Source organism: Parasteatoda tepidariorum, chromosome 5 (assembly GCF_043381705.1).
Source record: "Parasteatoda tepidariorum isolate YZ-2023 chromosome 5, CAS_Ptep_4.0, whole genome shotgun sequence".
NCBI classification, from domain to species: domain Eukaryota; kingdom Metazoa; phylum Arthropoda; class Arachnida; order Araneae; family Theridiidae; genus Parasteatoda; species Parasteatoda tepidariorum.
In genome coordinates this window covers 79255036-79274999 of record NC_092208.1, presented here as the reverse complement: position 1 = coordinate 79274999, position 19964 = coordinate 79255036, and the positions used below count along the sequence as shown (strand labels likewise).

The window sequence follows — 19964 nt, the reverse complement described above, 5'->3', positions numbered from 1 at the left end:
TTATGTGATTCATACAATAATCTCATTTTATTTATAGGTCGTATGCATTGCAGAATAAGGATTACACTTATTTTCGATTATTTACATAATAATTATGTGTTATTTGTATAATCTGTATGACATATGTTATGTGATTCAGATGATGTAATTATTTGAATTTTAAGATAACTCTTATATGATATATTTGATGCACCTGTTATAGTTTATGGCATGTGTATCGAAGCTCCTCGTGAATTACAAAGGTGGCATTAATTCATTGAGTGGTAAACTCGAGATCATGAGTTCGATCTTGGCAGCCGAATAAACAACAAGTGTATGTAATGCAGAAGGGTTCAGGTGAAATTTGTCGTGGTTGAAAGTCCTCTCATACGGTTGTGGGGAGATTTTGAAAGAGGGGTACCAGCTTAGGTGTTATCCCCGTCATATGAGCGAGGTCGAAATATGCCATTTCCTACTATGGCCGTTAAAAGGCAGTTGTTGTTGTTGTTGTAGTTCATTTACGTCGCACTAGAGCTGCTCAATGGGCAATTGGCGACGGTCTGGGGAACATCCCTGAAGATGATCCGAAGACATGCCATCACAATTTTGATCCTCTGCAGAGGGGATGGCACCCCCACTTCGGTAGCCCAACGACCTACACGCGAAGTCGAGCACTTTACGGTAGCACAGTTTAACGAGGACCAATACCGCACACCCTCGGTCCCTACGCAGACTGATCCAAGTGGTCACCCACCCGCACACTGACCGGTGAAAGGTAGAACTTCGAAAAAAAACAGGGATTATCGTAGTTAAACACATTTAGTTATTTAGACTTATAACCATTTAAATTTGAAATGCTAAATATGTATATTCAATCATTACAATTCAAGTTATGACATAAAAAATGTGTGACCCCCACAAAAACGTAGGGATTCTTAACCTCGATGTTATATAGCATATTTAAAAATTAATTAATTAAATAAATAAATAAGCAATGTCATATTGGAAGTGAAAAAAATTAGGGAGATAGGGCTTCAACACATTTATGAAAACCTGGAATTCAACGAAACATCGAAAAATGATCTCTAAATCTTGAAAAGTGAAAGGGCTTGGGTCATCCTGGATTCTACCACGCCTAGCCTAAGTCTATACACAATTGCCAATTTTAAAAATGAATTAGTAGATAAATTCTTCTCAATCTTGTTCAATTAAATATGTTTAAGTAAGGAGAGATTGACAAACATATAAAATTGAATGCCGCCCATGGGCAAACGTCATCGAACGGCAGGTCTGAGACTCCAACTCGTCATCGACTTCCTGGTTTAGGGCCTCCTGCAGCCTGACTACGCCCAACAAACTTTGTCATCAAGTGCAACAGGTTCAAACATTCACAGGCACTCAGCGTGGGATTCGAAGGTGGGATGGTCCCGAAGGGAAAATATATAGGTGTGGGCAGAGAGAGAGAGAGTGGGTGCCTGTGTTGACGAAACACGGAATTTCTAAACACAGAGCATAGAACCTGAAGGGCTTGTCGATCGCGGTTTTGGTATGCTAAATAAATGTACGAGAATTTTGCTAGATCAGCTGACCAGTTCATAATCACGCTAGTTTGTGACAGTTAGAAAAGCAATGGGATTTTAATTAAGCAGAATTTTATCACTTTTGAGCAATATTGCGAGTTGGGCGGTGTTGTATGCTACAACACTGCTCGATATTGCTACAATATGGAGCATATTTTCCGCTTATTTATAAATTTGTTACCGATGAGTTTAATGTTGTTTTTCGAAGCTACCGTCGTCACATGAAATGATACTTTTTTGCGAATAATATGCTATTTTCTTTACTGCTGTGAGTTTGCAACAGTTACTCGTGACTGTTAGGTTAAGTTTGGCCTATCTAAAGGCAGCTCTCTTTATGCTTATTCTGAAAATGGAAAAAAGAAACGTCAATATGGAGAAAAGCTACAGTTTTGGGAAAATGAAAGGTTGTTGTCTTGTTGTCTAATTTTTAATATTTAAAAACTTACTCCAATGTTGCATTATCTGATCTCATAAAAATTTGCAAAAACTCAGAATATGGCAGTGAATTTGGCAATTTTCCTCTGGGTGAAAAATATCACCAAATTGACCTTTTTTTTAAAAAAAAAATTTCATAACTTTAAAAATATTTGTCAATTCTAAAGCCCGGATAATTCTTTACGGCGAGATAGTACATATTAAAATTGTAACTTTGCTTTAAGCGTGAAGCACTTAAACTGTGCCTTTTTTATTTCCCTTTGCGAAGGAGCTTCTAAACGCAGTATTAAAATATACAAATTATTGCTGCATCATACATTGGGGAGAAAACTGAGATGGGCTCAGTAGTTCTTGGCCCTCTATGGGCTGTCGCACCAATGAGTTTAGTTTAGTTTCATATATTGGAGAAGAAACATGGTGTGGCAAGAACCTAGAAACCCTATAGATATCCATTTTAGAGGCTGGTCAAGAATGACTGATCAAATTTTAATTACAGAAGTTTATGACTATTGATGAAGCTAGAGAAAGGACACCCGAAAAAAATCTTATGAAAATTTGTCAATTTTAATGAAAATTTAATATGTCATAGTTCAGGACATCCTGACAGAAAGTTCTTATTGACACAAAGTCTAAAAATTGATTGTTTCCGAGATTCGAAGTCTCAAACATAAATAGTAATTCTCAATTTTTTAATACCGTCACGACAGTAGCATTAACTAATGCACACAACGCGAAGATTATCAGATTGGAATTTGCACATAAAAGCATTGAATTGAGATTAAGTGATGAAAAAGCTCGTAGCACGTCAGAACATCCAACTCTAAATACGTAGACTAACTTACTTCCTTTCATTCACCTTTGCCAATATTGCGTGCTTCAAGCACCTTTTACTACTGCGACCGTTGCCAATATCGCTTGTGTTTATACTCCGTATGTAAAAACGATACATTTTTAGGCTTAGTGTCAATGATAATTTTCGATCAGAATGTTTCGAACTACAACAGAAAAAAATGTATGCTGATTTATTTCCATGAGATTTGTGCGGCGTCCTTTATTTAAGCTTTAGAAACACTGCATTTGATGCATAATTGCTTTGACACACTATTTTGATTTTTAAACTTTGGAACATAAGAATTAGGGAAAAAATTATCGTTCATTTCATACAGATCCTTATGGTTTTTCATCTCTAACTTAAATGAAATATACAGACCAATGTTACATAAGCATTTGAATTATAAATTACAAAACATAAATTTTTAAGAAATATATAAAAGTTAACTTTTTTTTTTGTACAACTTTTAAAATAATACAATGAATGAACCAAGGTCTTAAGTTATATTTTTTATTATAGCAAAATTCAAATTCGAAAACGATTCTATAAAAATACTACTTTTTTTTTAATCATTTGCTCTAAAAATTATATACATATATTTTTTATGACTCTTTTCATTTCAAAAAAATTTTGTAAGCATTTTAAAGTTGATATATTATTTTATCGTTTGCAAGTATTTCGAAATTTAAAATCTAATATAATCATTTTTAAGCAAACGATTTGGGTATACTATAGCCTACGTCACAGATCGTGTTATTCCTACTAAATTTAACTTGTAAATAGCCTTTTCTGCGAACCTGATTTCTAGCAACAAGTAAAAGCATCAAACGAACTGTCTTGTTTATAAGTCGCTACTCGCCAGGTTGGAATTGTATTAGTCTAGTTCCTTTGGAAATAATTTATATTGTTGTTTTACCGAAGTTTATGAATTTAGTAAACATATTTAAAACTCAGTTTATTAATTAAACTAAAAGGTAAATGTTATTCCTAGTAAGTGGAAGTAGTTGTGCTATTTTCATATTATACCCAATTTTAAACTTTTGTTCCAAAATAGAATGCGATCGAAGAACACGGTTATTTTACGAATGAATTAGTTTTGAGTAACTGTTCGTAAGTAAGCTTCCTTTAAAATTTAGTTTTGACTTACTCCTGAAAAAAAATCTATAAATCCAGAGTTTTCCCACACTTCATTCATTTGTAGGAAGAAAAAAACGATAAATTATGAAGTAGTTTAAATTTTTTGAACTTCTGTCTGATCGATGAGGTAGTTGATAGTGTTAGTAAGGAACGCTTCAGAGACTGAGCACGCAACGCTGAGCTTATGGAACACTGTCATCAAGATCATTATAAATTCTTTTAACTTAATAGTCTGCTTTTTCACGGTAGGTGGAAAAAATTAAATTATAGAGGGGACATAACTGAAGAAAAAAGTGGACCGCCGACGTTAAAAAACTAAAGTTTAAAAATTGTTTTCTTTCCCAGTTATGTCACGGTTTTATCATTTATTTTCAACCTAATCTTGGAGCTGATTGAATGATAGAAATACAAGCCGGTATTCATTTGCTATCATTAGTTCAGCTTTTTTAGTCAAATGGTTTTAGATGATGTTAAGCATGGCACGTATGGTTGAAATTTTTATTACAGTAAGTCATAACCAGTAAGTCACATCAGTAAGTCATAAACATCTCCATATCTTTTTTGAAATAAAAAAAAATTAAATTTTTGTATTTAATCTTTTTATTATTTTTTTGTTCTATTTCACCATATTTCTCATTCATTTTTAATGCCTTTTGCAGAGTAGAATTCCTATAATTTTACATATTTAAGTTAATGTTGAATAATTCAGTAAACTGATTATTTTTTAATTTTTATATGTTGCAGTAATTTAAATGACCGCTTCAATGTTGTGAAACTTTAAAAGAGTTTTTAGCAAATTTTTCTTTTAAGCGTGTATTAGTTAAAGTGATTGTCACAAAATTTACATTTTACTAAAATTTCATAATTTTTCCAAATACAAATGATTAAAAAAAATTCGTTATAGAAAATGTTAGCTAAAAGAACGGGACTCTTTCAAAATATGGCAATAAATTCCAAAGTTATTTCTCAGAATTATAAGAAAAAACTGTAATACATTTTTATCTGAGTGTTTAAAAATAGTTTTGAAAGATTATGGGAAAAATGAGAATTACAAAATTGTAAGAGTGTGCAACAATCTTCAATATCAAATATCTTATATGTTATGACAAAATCTGAATTGTTTTTAGAACACTATTTTCATCACACGTCCAGTTTTAGTCTCATTTAGTGAAAATTTTTATAATGAAAGCTTTAAATACAACAAGAAAAATATGGACTTGCAGTACTTATAGACATTGCGAAATAATTTAAGGGTAACCCCTCAATGCTAGTTATTTAAAATAATATTGAGGGGAAGAACATAGATAAATAAAAAGTGTAAATAAATAGTGATACAATCAGTAAATGAATAATAAATACAAAATAAAACTTACCACTGTTGATAAACTAAACCATATGAGAGTCCCTAGTAGCATCTCCGTCAAAGCTGAAAGAAAGGAAAAAACATTCAAATTTTTGCTATCTCGTAAATATCTCTAAAAGTTGAAACAATAATTTTTGTTATCTTAATAATTTATCCAAACTTATTCAAGATGCATTAGTTACATATTATATTACATATTTGTATATAATGTTATATGAAAATAATGACATATATTGTTCTATTCAAATATATTATTTGAGTATTCATTAATCATGTCAACAATTAAATTGAATAGTATTAAATGGAATATTTGGCCGATATTTTAAATAGACATTAAATTATTACTATAATGATATGTTAATTAATAATTTTATGTATAACACTGTTATTACACATCATTTTGAGGGGATTTTTAAAACAGCTTAACAAATTATAATCAATATAAGTATAATTACTGACATATATAACTGAACCAACGACACCTATATCTCGCTGCTAGTTAAGAAAAGACCAATGAAGTATAGGATTTAAGTAATCATCCGTGACTGCATATAGTTCTGTTTTATTTCGCTATAAAATTATACAAATATGTTTTCAAAACAATTTTAATCAAAGGTTTAAGCACGCAACACAGAAATATAAATCGCGCTATATTTTACGATGTATATCACAGAATTATTAAAAGAAAGGTAATAGTTTCGAAGTCTTACTCGAATTTTATATTTGGCGACACAATTCGATAAATAAGAAGAAAAAAGAAAGAAAACTATATGACGTTGCAATAGCATTGGATTTGATTGGACCACTAAAAATGGCGTGTCTTATGCTGACATGCTCTTAACAAATCAAAGGCGAGATATGGAACTTTTACTTTTGTTTCACGGTATAAGAAAATCGTCAGGAAGAAGCGTATTTTTTTAATTCTTTCATCCTTTTCCTTACGGGCGAATAGAGAGATGTATATTTGTTACGACTTTTAGATATTATTTTTATTACTTATTAATTGATTATTCAAATATTTTCGTTTTCCTTATCGCCAACGATTTAAGAAAGCAAGCAAAAAGAAGGCTGTGCAACGTTATATCAAGAGTTGGCGATGTTCGTATATGTCTGCGCTATATGTCAGCTTGGCATCCATTTGACATACACTTCGATGCGAACAGCTCTCCATAGGGAAAGTTTTATAATGTTTTTTTCCCCTTAACTTGCAACAGAGTATAGATTTTTATTTTTAATAGTAATGTTATTTACATATTTACGATAAAAGATCGGATTCAAGCATTTAATACATAAAAACTTGAGCACACGATTTCAACAATTAAAGTTTAACGAGTGTATTACTATATTAGAACTCCTAAAACTGTTCTTTAATATTTTATATTTCTTTTTTGTGGGGAAATGTCTTAAAACAGGTAGAAGATTCGAAATTCAATATAAGCTTACAGGAATTACGTTTCTCAGGCGAATCATTGTTGTCTAGAATGCTGAAAATATGAGAAATCTAAATTCATTTCCCCATTACTTATTTTTAAGATGACTACATGTATAAAGATTTGACAGATAATGAAGCCTGATATCCTCAATTCTGACTCAAAAGTAGTTTTTTCCAAAGATACAGATTCAAAGATCATTTGGTGAAAAATCGATTCATTTTTTTACATTCAGTAAATATTTCATAAAATATCTAAGTGAAAAATTTTTTTTGTAATGTGGCATAATTCAAAATTATGATAAATTTTTAAAAAAATTTTTGTGTTTGCATTTTATGATAAAATTTGACAGACTTTCAGATATTATTCAAAATAAGACAAAGCGTTGCCTGCTCACATTCTTTTAGCAATTTTCTATATGATTTCATGACATTTAATATTAATATATAAAATTAGTATTATCCGAGAATTGTAACTTTAGAATTAATAGTTTCATTATAATAAAATATATGTTCTCTAGTGTTAATCAATTGAAGTTTAGTTATAATACTATTTATAATTTTTTACTGTTAACTTTTAATTAGAGAAATAAAAATTTTATGGATTTCAGTACTCAGTTACATTCAATTCAGTTACATTTTTATAGATTTCAGTAAATTTCGCAGCAGTTAAAAATATATATTGCTACAAAAAATCAGTTGAAAGTTAAACCTTAATATTGGCATGTTGTACCAAAATATCGTGCAACTTTTCCAAAGTGTTCAATTGAACCATATTATCATTTAACAAAGTTTTAGAAGGATTTAATTACATGATAATAAAGTACGTTTCGTCATTTTATTAAAGATGCAGCAAATTTGCACGAGCCAATATCTTGAGTATTTTGGCGAAGTTTTATATTAGTTTATTCTTAAATATCTTAAAAACAGCTTGGCGTTAGTTTTTATTTATATTCTAATACCCCGAGAAAAATTACTAGTATTAAACATAGTACAATTCTCGTGATTTTTTTTTCATTTGTTATTTACTAAACAAGCCTTATTTTCAAAATTGCACCAATAATGTTTTTGTTCAAAAAACCCTCCTTTGCAGCTTTCGGTGCATTTTTCTTTGTAATAAGTCTCTTAATTATGCATCTTCTACATTTCTTCAACAAAGATCAGCATTTCCTGCTACATAAATGATATGCTTTTCTTACACAACGTAAATTACAACTGTTTGTGAATAATATATTTACTGCATTACTCCACACTCTAAATAAATTCTAAGAGGATTAATTTCGACTTCCTCAACTTATACGCTCACGTAGGGGGTTATTGTGAGCAGCAAACAATACTGAAAGCACAGTTATAGCCGAAATCTGAATTTTGTCGCAGACGTAGAGAATGTAAGCCCAGCAATTTATCTCATTTTGGTCGAGTGCCTCCTTTCAATGAAAGGCGTACGAGACATTGGGTGAATTTTTAATTGAGGATAACATTTCTTTTCACTTTCAGTGGGCATATGTCTGTGATGGTAAAGATCCGGTAAACGGTAAAAAGAACCCTGATTTGGGTCATCGCGCTTTTTGTACTGCGGTATTATTCGTTCCGCACTTTTTTTATAATAAAAAGTATTAAGTGTTGTTATGATTTGGTTTTATGAAAATATGATATACGAGATTAACTCTTAGATTATGTCAAATTCTTGTATTATTTTGATTTTATGATAAAGTTTTAAGAGGTGGATTTTCACAAATTGTAAAAGTTCATAGTACGTAAAACTGTTGTAATATTAATGAACTTTTTGGAAAAATAAATACCTAAGAGTTTAAAACAAATTTTTTTGCATGAATTTTTCTAAAACTAAAGAGGAATTCAACTGAATTTTAACCTCAAACTATCTTTAAATGTTTAAATTTGAATAAATAAATAAATTCAAAGATCAAAGGGAGACAAAACCACAATAATTGTTTCAACTCACATATCCGCAATAAAATATTAAAGAATATGTAAACTTTTAGCAGTTCAAATTTCGATAATCGTTTTTTTAAATTTTAAAATTTCCTAGAAATGATAAAGGATTCGTTCATCGAAATTGGAACAGGGTATAAATTGAGAATGCACAAAAAATATTATTTTAATATTGAGTAGAGGATTTTGTTTTGTCTTCGCAAAATCATTTGCTTGTGACTAGAAATATAAGTTCAGACCATTTTTCATCATTTCGAACGAGCACTGTTTAAAGATATTAGAGGTATTCATGTGATTGGAATATTGAACTCTCCTTAACAAGGTACTATAGGTTCAATGAACAAATATCATAGAAAAGGTATTTATACTATGCAATAAATCATTGTTTCTCCATTGTTCTATTTCACACGTACTCACCTAAAAGCAAACGATATTCTTTGAAAGTAAGAAATGACTCAGAAACAAACACTAGGCACAACTTTATGATTTCCTAAATATGAGCAATTATGTTCTGTTCTCATAATAGAGACATTAAATGCTCTCGTTGTAAATTACACATCACGGAAAAATACAAGTAACAATTATTACCAACTTTAGAAAAAAATGAAAGTCGTCTTCGAAGATAGTGTTAAACGAAGCAACACGAAAGGTAAATGAAACCATTAGACAAAATGTTTTTTGCTTGCTTAGAATGGCAACAGACCTGAGCTGGTGCATGAAAAGAGATTTTTAAGCTTTTCGAATTAGAAATAGCTCGGGGCAGCAATAAGTATAGTTCTTCCCAGACCCCAGCAACATATTTAATAAACTATACAAACAAAAAGTAATTATGAACAACTTAATAAATAAGGTAAAAAAATATACTTTTTGAGATTACTTTCTTATCTACTTAGGTTAGTAATTTAAATTTCTCTTATCGAATCCAGTTACAGATTTATCGCTTGTTGATGTCATTACGATGATGATATCGATTATTATAATAAATCATGTAGATATTAATAATTTAAGTATTCATTAACAGAAATCGTTTGGTTTTCTTTCACTTTGCGATTGCAATTAGGGTTGTTGTCCCCTATATGTTAAAGTGAACACAATTTTACAATAATAAAAAAATTACTTAAGCTTTTCTTTCATTTTCGTAAATATCTGAGATTTTTTTTTTGATTAACTACAGGTTATTTAAAAGTATAAATTCGTAATTAACTAAGAGAAACAATGAAAATAATAAAAATTGAGTTAGTTATAAAATCGTTTGCAAGTTTATTTTTCTTTCATTTCATATTCTTTCATTCAGAAAAGTAATAGACATTTAATCATTGACCTTTTTTTATAGCTTGAAACAGTAATTTATAAAAACAGAGTAAGTTATGTAATTATTGTATTTTTTTATGTAAATAAAAACAAATTGTTGATTTCAAAGTAATAAATTAAATTGTTAAGTACAGTTTTTGCAAACTTATTTAGCAAATGATTAGCTATGTCAAATGTTCTTAAGCAATATTGCTATCATATAATTTGGAGAAAAAATTTTTGGAAAAATTACCGTACTGTATGGAAATGACATTTCTAGTAAGAAGAGCATTCATTCTGGTAAATAAAACTAAAATATATGGCATTTAAATCATTCATTAGGTAATTTTTCCGTTCATATGGGAACGGTTTATAGTGTTCAATATTATAGTGCTTATTACCACACATTTAGGTAAAAAATATGAAATCAAAAAATAAACTTAACCGAATAAAGTTTTTTTACCATGCTCTAAGATATCATAATAAAAATATCTAATTTTACCACATTTATTACATTTTATCACATGTTATAAGAATATATTTCATTGCTAATTTTACCAAAATCATTACCGAAGCGCTTCGACTAAAATTATCAAGTTTTTTGGTGTACCCATAGAGCTAGAACAATGGTAAATTTTACCATACTTTGGTAGTTCTCCTCAAACTTTTTTTCTCAGTGTTCTCAAAGTAATTTTTTAAAGAGAACCGTCTACTGCTTGAGTTTTAAAATTATCAGCGATATGTAAACTTTTGTCTAACGTCTATGAGTGATGACATTGACCAAGAAAGAAGAAAAAACAGACAAACGGAGCTTAGAATGACTGAAAATGATTGCTTAACGTGGGCTTTAATTCATAATTGTCAACATCGAAGGACGTCCACATCGTACGCATTTTCATGGATATATGTTTCCTTTATCCAGTGTATACAATGCTGAAATTATATGTCTAATTTTAAACATTTAAATAGAAATAAAAGCCCACGCCAAATGTAAATCTGTTTCTTAAACAATGCTGAAGCTATTGCCAAATGATTAATATTGATTAAAAGCAAATTAAATTTTTTGAATTGCAAATGTAATCGTAGTTTTTAAATACAATCTTTTAAATTCAAAAATGAGGAAAAAACAATAATTTTTTTTAATTAGTCTAATAGAGATAGCTACGCAAGATTTTTTTTAAACCAAATTTATATTTTTTCTTTATCAAGTAAGATAAATTCTTTAATTAGCTGTTTTGGAATTAATAAGTAAAATGCAACTTAATACTATTTCTCTTTTGTTTTCAATTATTTTTCGCAAGTAAGGTTCAAGTATTTGGTAAAATATGAACAAACGTAATTTTTCATGGGGCAATAATTTACTTAAAATAATTTTTAAGAATTAATGCAAAATTATTTTTAATTAATTAAATGAAAATTTAGGTTATTAATGAGAACTTAGAAAAATAAGTTAAATTTTTTCATATTACTTAAGTTTAAATATTATACGTAGCAAACTAAAGACAGCTTATATGCGAAATGAATTAACTAAGCACAATTTTTATAAGCAACTAAGCCATTTTTGTATAAGCAATTTTTATAAGCAAATTATTTATCAATGTAGTTAACTGAAAACATATGAAATTAATTGATTGAAGTAGTTGTTCATTGGTAATTAATGAGCTGAAAACAATTAAAAAACAATTAACCATTTTTACAGGAAATTAAAATGGGAATAATAATTAAGACATTCCTATAAATTTTCATCAAAATAAAATTATCTTCTTATACTTTTAAAACAAAAAATGATAAATATATAACTGAAGATAAAGTTATATCTTCTAGAAATTAATACTGCTGATAATTTTGCAGAAATAAATGTTAAAATCAGTTTTCTACTTTTTAATACAGATTAAATTATCTTCTGTTATATTTTCCGAGTAAAGTACATTCACTTGGGGCACAAAGTAAGGAAAAATTTCCCAGTTTCCCTCATTTAAGTGTTCAGAAAAAGTTCATTCCATTAAAATATAACATTTAAGATTGTTCTTTTCTGACAACTTGCAAAAGTTTGGAGTGCTATTCTTATATCGTTCGAAGGTCAAGATCGAAGGTTTGTTACATTTCCCATTAAATGGAAAAATCACTATCTGTTATCTTTCAGAGGGTGAAAATGGACAGTCATTCATTTTTTTATAAAGTTTGTGCACAATTGAATGGCAACAGAATGTGATTCTGAAATACTTTTACGTCATTCAGCTGATTTGATTGTTCCTGACAATATCATAAAAGTTGCGTTTCCTTAAAGGGAAAAAAATTGCAAATAAATTTTTATTTGCAATTTTTATTTTTGCATTTGCATTTTAAATTTGATTACCCTAAAGTTGTGCTTCTCTAGAGAAAAAAATTGTAAATAAATTTTTATTTGTTTATCTTAAAGTTTAGTTTCTTTAAATAAGAAAATCGTAAATGCATTCTTATTTGCTTACCTCAAAGTTGTGTTTCTTTAAAGAAAAAAAAATTAAATACATTTTTATTTGTTTAATACACTTTAAAGTTCAATATCAAAGGGATTGAGTTTTGTAAATTGAGAAAAAAAGTGCATTATTTTTAATTTGTTCATCATTTTTTGAAGCTACATTTTAAGTTTTTATTTAGAGGTTTTATTAGATATCATAACAATATTGTATCCAATTTTTTTAAAAAGAAGTTTGGGATTCAAAGCAAATTTTCTTTTTCTTACTGTTTTCTCCTCTTTGAAGCGAAATAAGAAAAAAATCAAGTCAGAAGCTTAAATGCCAAAGGTAGCGAAACTCAATTTGTGAAAAAGTTATCACTGCAAAGAGAATAAATAATATGCCTTAGGTATTGTTTGATACACCTTCAAACGACAAAAAATTTCAAATAGCTTGCGTTTGTAGATGTAGCATTCACGCATGCCGGCACTCAATAAATAAAAAAACAAATACATAAATAATAAAATAAAATAAATAATAAAATAAAAAATAATATAAAATGAATAATAAAATAAAATAAATAAATGAAATAATAATATTAGTGATATTCTTTTATGTTTATGTTTAAGTACAACTTTTATTGTTTAGACCTAGTCACATTTATTACCCAACAACTATCTCATAAAAATAAAATATTTTTCAAACAACATTCTACGAAGAATTTATGTAATTTTAAAGTTGTTTTTCTTAAAATCAGTTGATTTATTTTCTTTATTACATTTGCATACCGGAGAACAATTTATCTATTAATACCGGCGCCAGCGGAAAATGCCATTAAAAAACAAGTGAATGCTATTGCCACTCCTTGATAGGAAAAAAAAGCTTCTGTTTTATTTATGTATTCACGACAGTAAATGCTGAAAAGAATATAGAAAGAAAGATATGCATCAAAAATTGTTGTCGTTATTGTTAATGTAAAATAAAACTTGGCACTTATATAGAAAAAATTGTTAAAAATATCTTTCAAATAGTGCAAATTTACAAACTGTTTTTGGCAACATATTTTGCAATGAAAAATATCTTGATCAGTTTCTTCTAAATAAAATTTTAAGCAAAAAAATCATTTTTAGATCAAATGATTAAGTAAACTCGCACGTAAGTAAATTAATCACAATCGCTATAGTGTGAAAATATAATTTTTGTACATTCTTCATTTGTAATAATTTGCTTCTGATTTTAATATAAAATATACTACAATATCTTCCCAATTTAAAATTATCGTACAACAAGTTCTAAAAATTTCTAACGAAATATTTTTTCGTAATTTTTTTTAATAGAAAATGTGAGATTAAAGAATGTGCTTACTTTAACAGAAAATCGTTTCAATGTCGAACGATACCATTGGTTTCTTGGACCATAATATCATTCAAAGTTGAAATTATTTTAATAAGGAGTTAACATGAACCATATGTCCTTCTAAGATGAACTATAGCTTGATGCAAGATGCTCGATAACCAATCTCGTATTTCAGTTGCCCCTCAATTTTGCTCGATATCGTGGTCTAACATGATTCAAGATTCCTCTCAGAATGTATATGTGTATTTATTGTATATTATTGTAAGGTGTATTCATTTATCACGAAAAATTTGCTAATTTTCGTCCAGAATTATTTTTGAATCAAGTTCATTCCAGTAAAGTAAAAACTCCAGTATTGTTAAATGTCATCCAGATTTTTTTGGGAGAAGCAATATATTATACTTCAAAAAAAATTCCGGGAATCTTACTTAAAAAATCTTTGCTTTTAAACAGGGCGTGTGGTCTGTGTTTACCAAGAATATTGGTGACTAGGAAATTTTCTGTTTATAATATTCTATTACTGGGTTATTAAGGACGATAAGAAATTATTTTTATTGTATTTAATAACCCAGTTTTTTGTAGGGGAGTTTTATTATATTTTGACCAAATTTCCAGGAATCTTACTTAAGAAATGTTTGCTCTTAAACACTGCGTGTGGTTTGTGCTGACCATGAATATTGGTGATTTGGAAATTCCCTGTTTATAATATTCGATTACTGGGCTATTAAAGACAATGAGAATATATTTTTATGGTATTTAATAATCCAGTTTTTTTAGGGGAGTCTTATTACATTTTGAACAAAATTCCAGGAATCTTACTTTAGGAATGTTTGCTCTTAAACACTGCGTGTGGTCTGTGTTTACCAAGAATATTGGTGACTAGGAAATTTCCTGTTTATAATATTCTATTACTGGGCTATTAAAGACGATAAAAAAGTATTTTTAACCATTCCTTATGCAAAGAATACTTTTTGGAAACCTTTTTTTTTGTCATTTAAATAAACTTTTTCAAGCTTGAAATGGCACACCAATCACAGAGTAAAAGTTACTTAAAATTCACAGAAGGTTCCTTTAATGTCGAAGAGTAGGCAACAATACAAGGACATCCTTGAAATTGAGTATCTATTTCAAGACCTGTCCATCTTCCTATTATTGTTTACTCAAATAGTAGCTGCGATGAATGTTCATTTCATTTTTACATGTTCAGAAAATAATTCATGTATTTCATGCGCGATTTCCGATGCAAAGTAGCATTCATGCATGAATAGTCGTTAATTAGACACTGTGTTTTGTCAGCAAGTAAGCCATAAATCGTAATCAAATGTAAATCTCACGGCGAAGATTTTCAACGCAGAAGAGAGCTATAAGTTAGGAATAACGTAATAAACTGTCCTTTCTTGTCTTAATTTATTGAGATTGTCTAAAAGTCACGTATAGTCTACGGAATAATTTTAAAATTTAACTTTGTCTCGTTTTAAAACCAAACTACATAAAAATCCTTGAAAGTATTTTTATTTTGTCGCTGATCTGCCGTTGACCAAAATTAAGTTATAATTTCTGAATTTATTTTCTAAATCTGAAAGTCACGTATAGTTGATAGAATAATTTTAAAATTCAACTTTGTCTGGTTTCAAAATCTAACTACATAAAATCCTTGAAAATAATTTTATTTTGTCGTTGATCGACAGCTGACCAAAATTAAGTTATAATCCCTGAATTTATTTACAAAAATGATATTTTGTATTTCGTTTCGATATTCTTAGAGTCACGTAGTTAGTACAAGAATATGAATTTAAAAGCATTGCTTTGTCTTGTTTTAAAAATCTGACAGCACAAAATCCTTGAATTTTTTTTCCCCAACTCTAATCATCAATTGTTAAAAATTAAGTTTTAATCTCTGTATTAGTTATTCACAAGGACGATCTTTTCTTACTTCATTTAGATATTTTTAGTTGATAAACTGAAAAAATAATGTAAAATTTTGAGTAACAACAACGTAACAACATAAAATCCTTGAGAGTTTTTGTTGTCATCAACTATCTGCAATTTACTATGATTAAATAAATGATTGAGAAATCGATTATGCTTAAGTCTTCTAAACGCGTTCTTTGCGATTATTTTTCTTACTTCATTAAGATGTTCATAAAGCAATTTAATTTTTTTGGGGTAGTTTGGTTTTTTCAGAAACTATCAGTACGATTACATTAATTATTTGAAATCATATTTTCTATTGGGAGATGCATGCAGGTTTTTATGCCCAGATGAATACTAAATATAAATTTAAAAATCATTTCAAAAATTGAAAATGTCAGATATAACCTGTTTAGTAAACCCTTTTTTTCGTTAAGGAGAAGCACAAATATAAAAATTACAAAAAAAAAGCGTTTGTGCTTTATATTTGGAAAAAGTTTACTCGGCAGTGTTTAAAATATCTTCATATAATGGATTTTTTATTTTAATATTCGAAATTGCAACAATAGATATAGAGATCCTGAACAATTTAACAAAGAATTTTTGATGTTTTCCCTCTGAAAGCATGGAGTTCTTGTCTGTAACTTTATTTTTATTGCTCCTATCATATATTCTAATACTTTTTCAACAATATTAATCTCGTATTCAAGTTGATTTCGATTTTTTTTGCAAGCATTTTTATTGATTTATCAAAACATTTCTCCAGGAGATGGAGACGATACAAAATATTTTATGCAAAATACTCATTTTACATTTATAAAAAGCTAAGATTTTTTATTTCTTTTCCTTTTAAAGTATTTTTCTGATTTCGCAGCCTTTGGAACGCTTGATTCGGGTGGTTAGATGCCTGCATTTTATGAAAACATGCTCTAAAAAAGAATGATAAAGTTTAAATATTTACTTTTTTTTATTTAACAATCAAAAAGTACTTTATTATGTATAGGTACACATCAAAATTCTTAATTAATTCTTAGTGTACCTTTAAATTTTAGTACTTTTTAAAAACTTCTTTTCATACAAAATTTTTGAGGGATAAAAATAAAAAGTAATTTCTTCGTTATTTTATTATTTTCACTCAGGACATTGCACCTAGCTTCAAATCCGCAAGGCAAGTAATATCAGACACTACGATCCAGAGATACATGATCAGACATGCTTTCTGATTTCTAAAATCTTTTGCATATGAATATAAAATAGATCCAATCTTTCGGAAGCCAGAATCTCGGAATGCACCGGCAGATTTATTTCTCTCAAGTCAAGATAGGGCGGATAAAAGACAAAAAAAAGTACCCCTTGGTAATCCATTTTAAATTAGGAAAGGTAACCAGTCTTTTGAGTGGATAATTCATTTTACGAATTCTCATTTGCTTCCTTTCACGCCTGCGAATCATTAATCATAAACATTGGCACCAGGAAAAGACTTCATCTTGTTGTCTGAGGTTTCGTTGGGTGCTTCGGAATCTCACATGAACCATCAATCATTAAAGAATTCATGGGTAAGCAATGGAACAAGCGCAGGGGGATTAATTCCCTCTATTTATTCCATTTCTATTATTGCTCTTATTTCAAAACATTTCGTGGTTTTCAGGGTTAGTTTACTTTCATTTTAATTAAAATAGTAAGTATAATTCTGAAGTAACCTTCTATGAGGAAGCTATATCACAGGAAAAAATTTTAAACACAAACTCTCTTTTACCACCACAAGTAATTTAAAATTTATAGTATAGAAAAAAATGATTTCAGGCAAACGTATTTATTTTATTTTATTACATAACCGTCTTTGAACAGCCGACCCGATTTCGGGGTTACGACTACTAATGGTCATCTCCGTAGCCTTTGTAATTTTGAACCCAATCCAGAAGACAAGGGAACTTCTGGAGCAAGTATTGGGAGAAATTTTACCTTCCTAGAAGACTTTTCGATGGAACTTTCCGGCATTTGAGTTACATGGAAAGGAAAACCTCCCACGGTTTTCCCGACGGCAATTGGACTCTAACCTATGATCCGTTTACAACTGAGGATATTTTACGCCAACAATGTCATCGATGCGAAATTCATATGCCCCAGAAGTCGCTGGGATTCGAACCCTGTTCACTTGAGTGTGAGGCGAGTGCTCCATCCCCTGAATATATTAATATTTGTAAACTAGGCCGTGATACCCTGGTCGGTAGGGCGCTGGGTTCATGTCCAAGAATTCGTGGGTTCGATCCCCGCCGGCCGAAGACTCCCCAGTGTAGTAAATGGTGACTGATGTATGCTAAATTTCTCGAATCGCAAAGTCCTCCATGTTTCCATAACAAACCAATACCTCTAGGGGTACTGATCCAGGAGTTTCCTTGTCTTCTGGATTGGTTCAAATTACAAGGTTACGGAGTTGAACATTAGTAGTCGTAAACCCAAAAATTGGGCCGGCTGTTCTACGACGGGTATAAAATAAAAATATAAAATGAAATATTTGCAAACTGGCAGAAAACTTAAGTGGGATTCTGTCGCAAATTAATTATTTCTTCCTGAGTTTCAGAACATATTAATTCCAACGGAAATTTTGACATTGTGTTCAACACCCGCCATCACATTATGTAAGACAACGAAAATGAAACTATTTCCCTAACGTCAGTACAGTTTTAAGAATATTCGACAAAAAGAGAGCAGCCGACAATTTTGTGAATGTAATTTGCTTTCATTTTCGTTGTCGCTGAGAGACAATGCGTTGTGAATGTGTTTTCAACGTCACGAGACCGGAACATTTGTGACATGGATGGAACAAAGAATTTTGTGATCGTGTCACTTTCACTTATTCAACAAGCTGTTTTTTTCTCCAGAAAATGGAATAAAAATATTACGATAAACAGAAAAAATAAGCGTCAATCTTAAATTCTTCGTTTTCGTATTTTATTTCATGTTAGTTATAGGTGATGCCAGCACGTGGGAAAAGTGGACATTTGCTCGTTCTTCTCTCTGTTCAGATAATAGCCATTTTGTTGATTTAAAATGGTATTCTTTGTTTTAATGAGTTATGTCATTCATTCTTAATTTTAAAGAGTAGGAAAATTTTGTTCTTATTTTTTTTTAAAGGATTGTGTTTCTCTCGGTTTTCAGTATCCAATATATTTTTATAGAAAATATTATTACCGTAAACAGGGGTGATTTTGGCTTATTACGTACGTCTTAAAGGATGAAATGTCTAAGTGGGCTATCCTACAATTAGTTTTACGATTTAGAATATATTTCTTACAGAAAATGGGAGTTAAATTTTTTTTTAAATCTTCATTACAAAACAGCTCACTTAAGAAATTTTGTACCCTTGTCGTTTTTAGCAGTTATTTTCATCATTAAATTAAATTTAAATTAATTTCATTTAACTTAAACTTGGATAAAAAGGCATTGAAATCTATTTTCAAATCAAATGATGCTGACTATATTTTTACAGTTGTTTACATATCAACTCTAATTGACGTAATGAAATACTGTAATAAATAATAAAGTACTCGTGATTTTCTACCTTAACGCTTAGTAAAATCTTAACTAATTTTGCATGTTATCAATTAGTTTCGCTTAAATAACAAGTTAAATGATTTTTGTAACTTTAATATTCATATCAATAATTTAAATAAATTTAAATACATCGCTTGGAATTAAAACTCTTCTTATTTCAAATGGTATAAGTCAAAATTTAATTTTATTTATTTTTCAATTTGCTAAGATATTAGCTATTATGCACCACACTTTATTTCAAATTGATGAACTTTTCGTCTATCGACTAGATTTTTATAAAAAATTCCTTCAACATTCTTTAATTATAAATAGAATAGGGAAATGCATGTTATAGACAAAGTTATTTTATGTATGAAAAACGAGTTTAAATTAAGAGTGACGTAACAAAGATGAGAAATGATATCTGAATCGCAGTGATCTTGACTTCAAGAGGTCAAGGGTATACAAGACAGGTGAGATTTCATTCTCTCGTTATTATTAACTATTATTTAATTGTTTTTATGATTGATTTAAAGCAAAGGATTGTTTTTGAATTTAAATTCGACAGATCAAGCCTATTTAGCATTGAGATATTTTTAATAACTTGATATCCATTGAAAATTTTAGTAATTGAAACTCAGAATATAACTTACTCAGTTGCATTACATCAAGCAAAGAATAAAGAATAAGTTGTACTTAGTTTCAGCTCATATAGAATTCACCGAACTAA

At 29.3% G+C, this 19964-nt stretch overlaps 1 protein-coding gene across 1 annotated transcript in view; it reads right to left on the bottom strand.

Moving 5' to 3' along the window:
* LOC107454206 (uncharacterized) overlaps positions 1–19964 on the bottom strand; it is a 172926-nt gene that overhangs the window by 95950 nt on the left and 57012 nt on the right. Inside the window, exon 2 of the mRNA XM_043042470.2 lies at positions 5337–5389. Within this exon, the coding sequence (XP_042898404.2) occupies positions 5337–5389 (53 nt within the window). The remainder of the gene's footprint in view (positions 1–5336; positions 5390–19964) is intronic.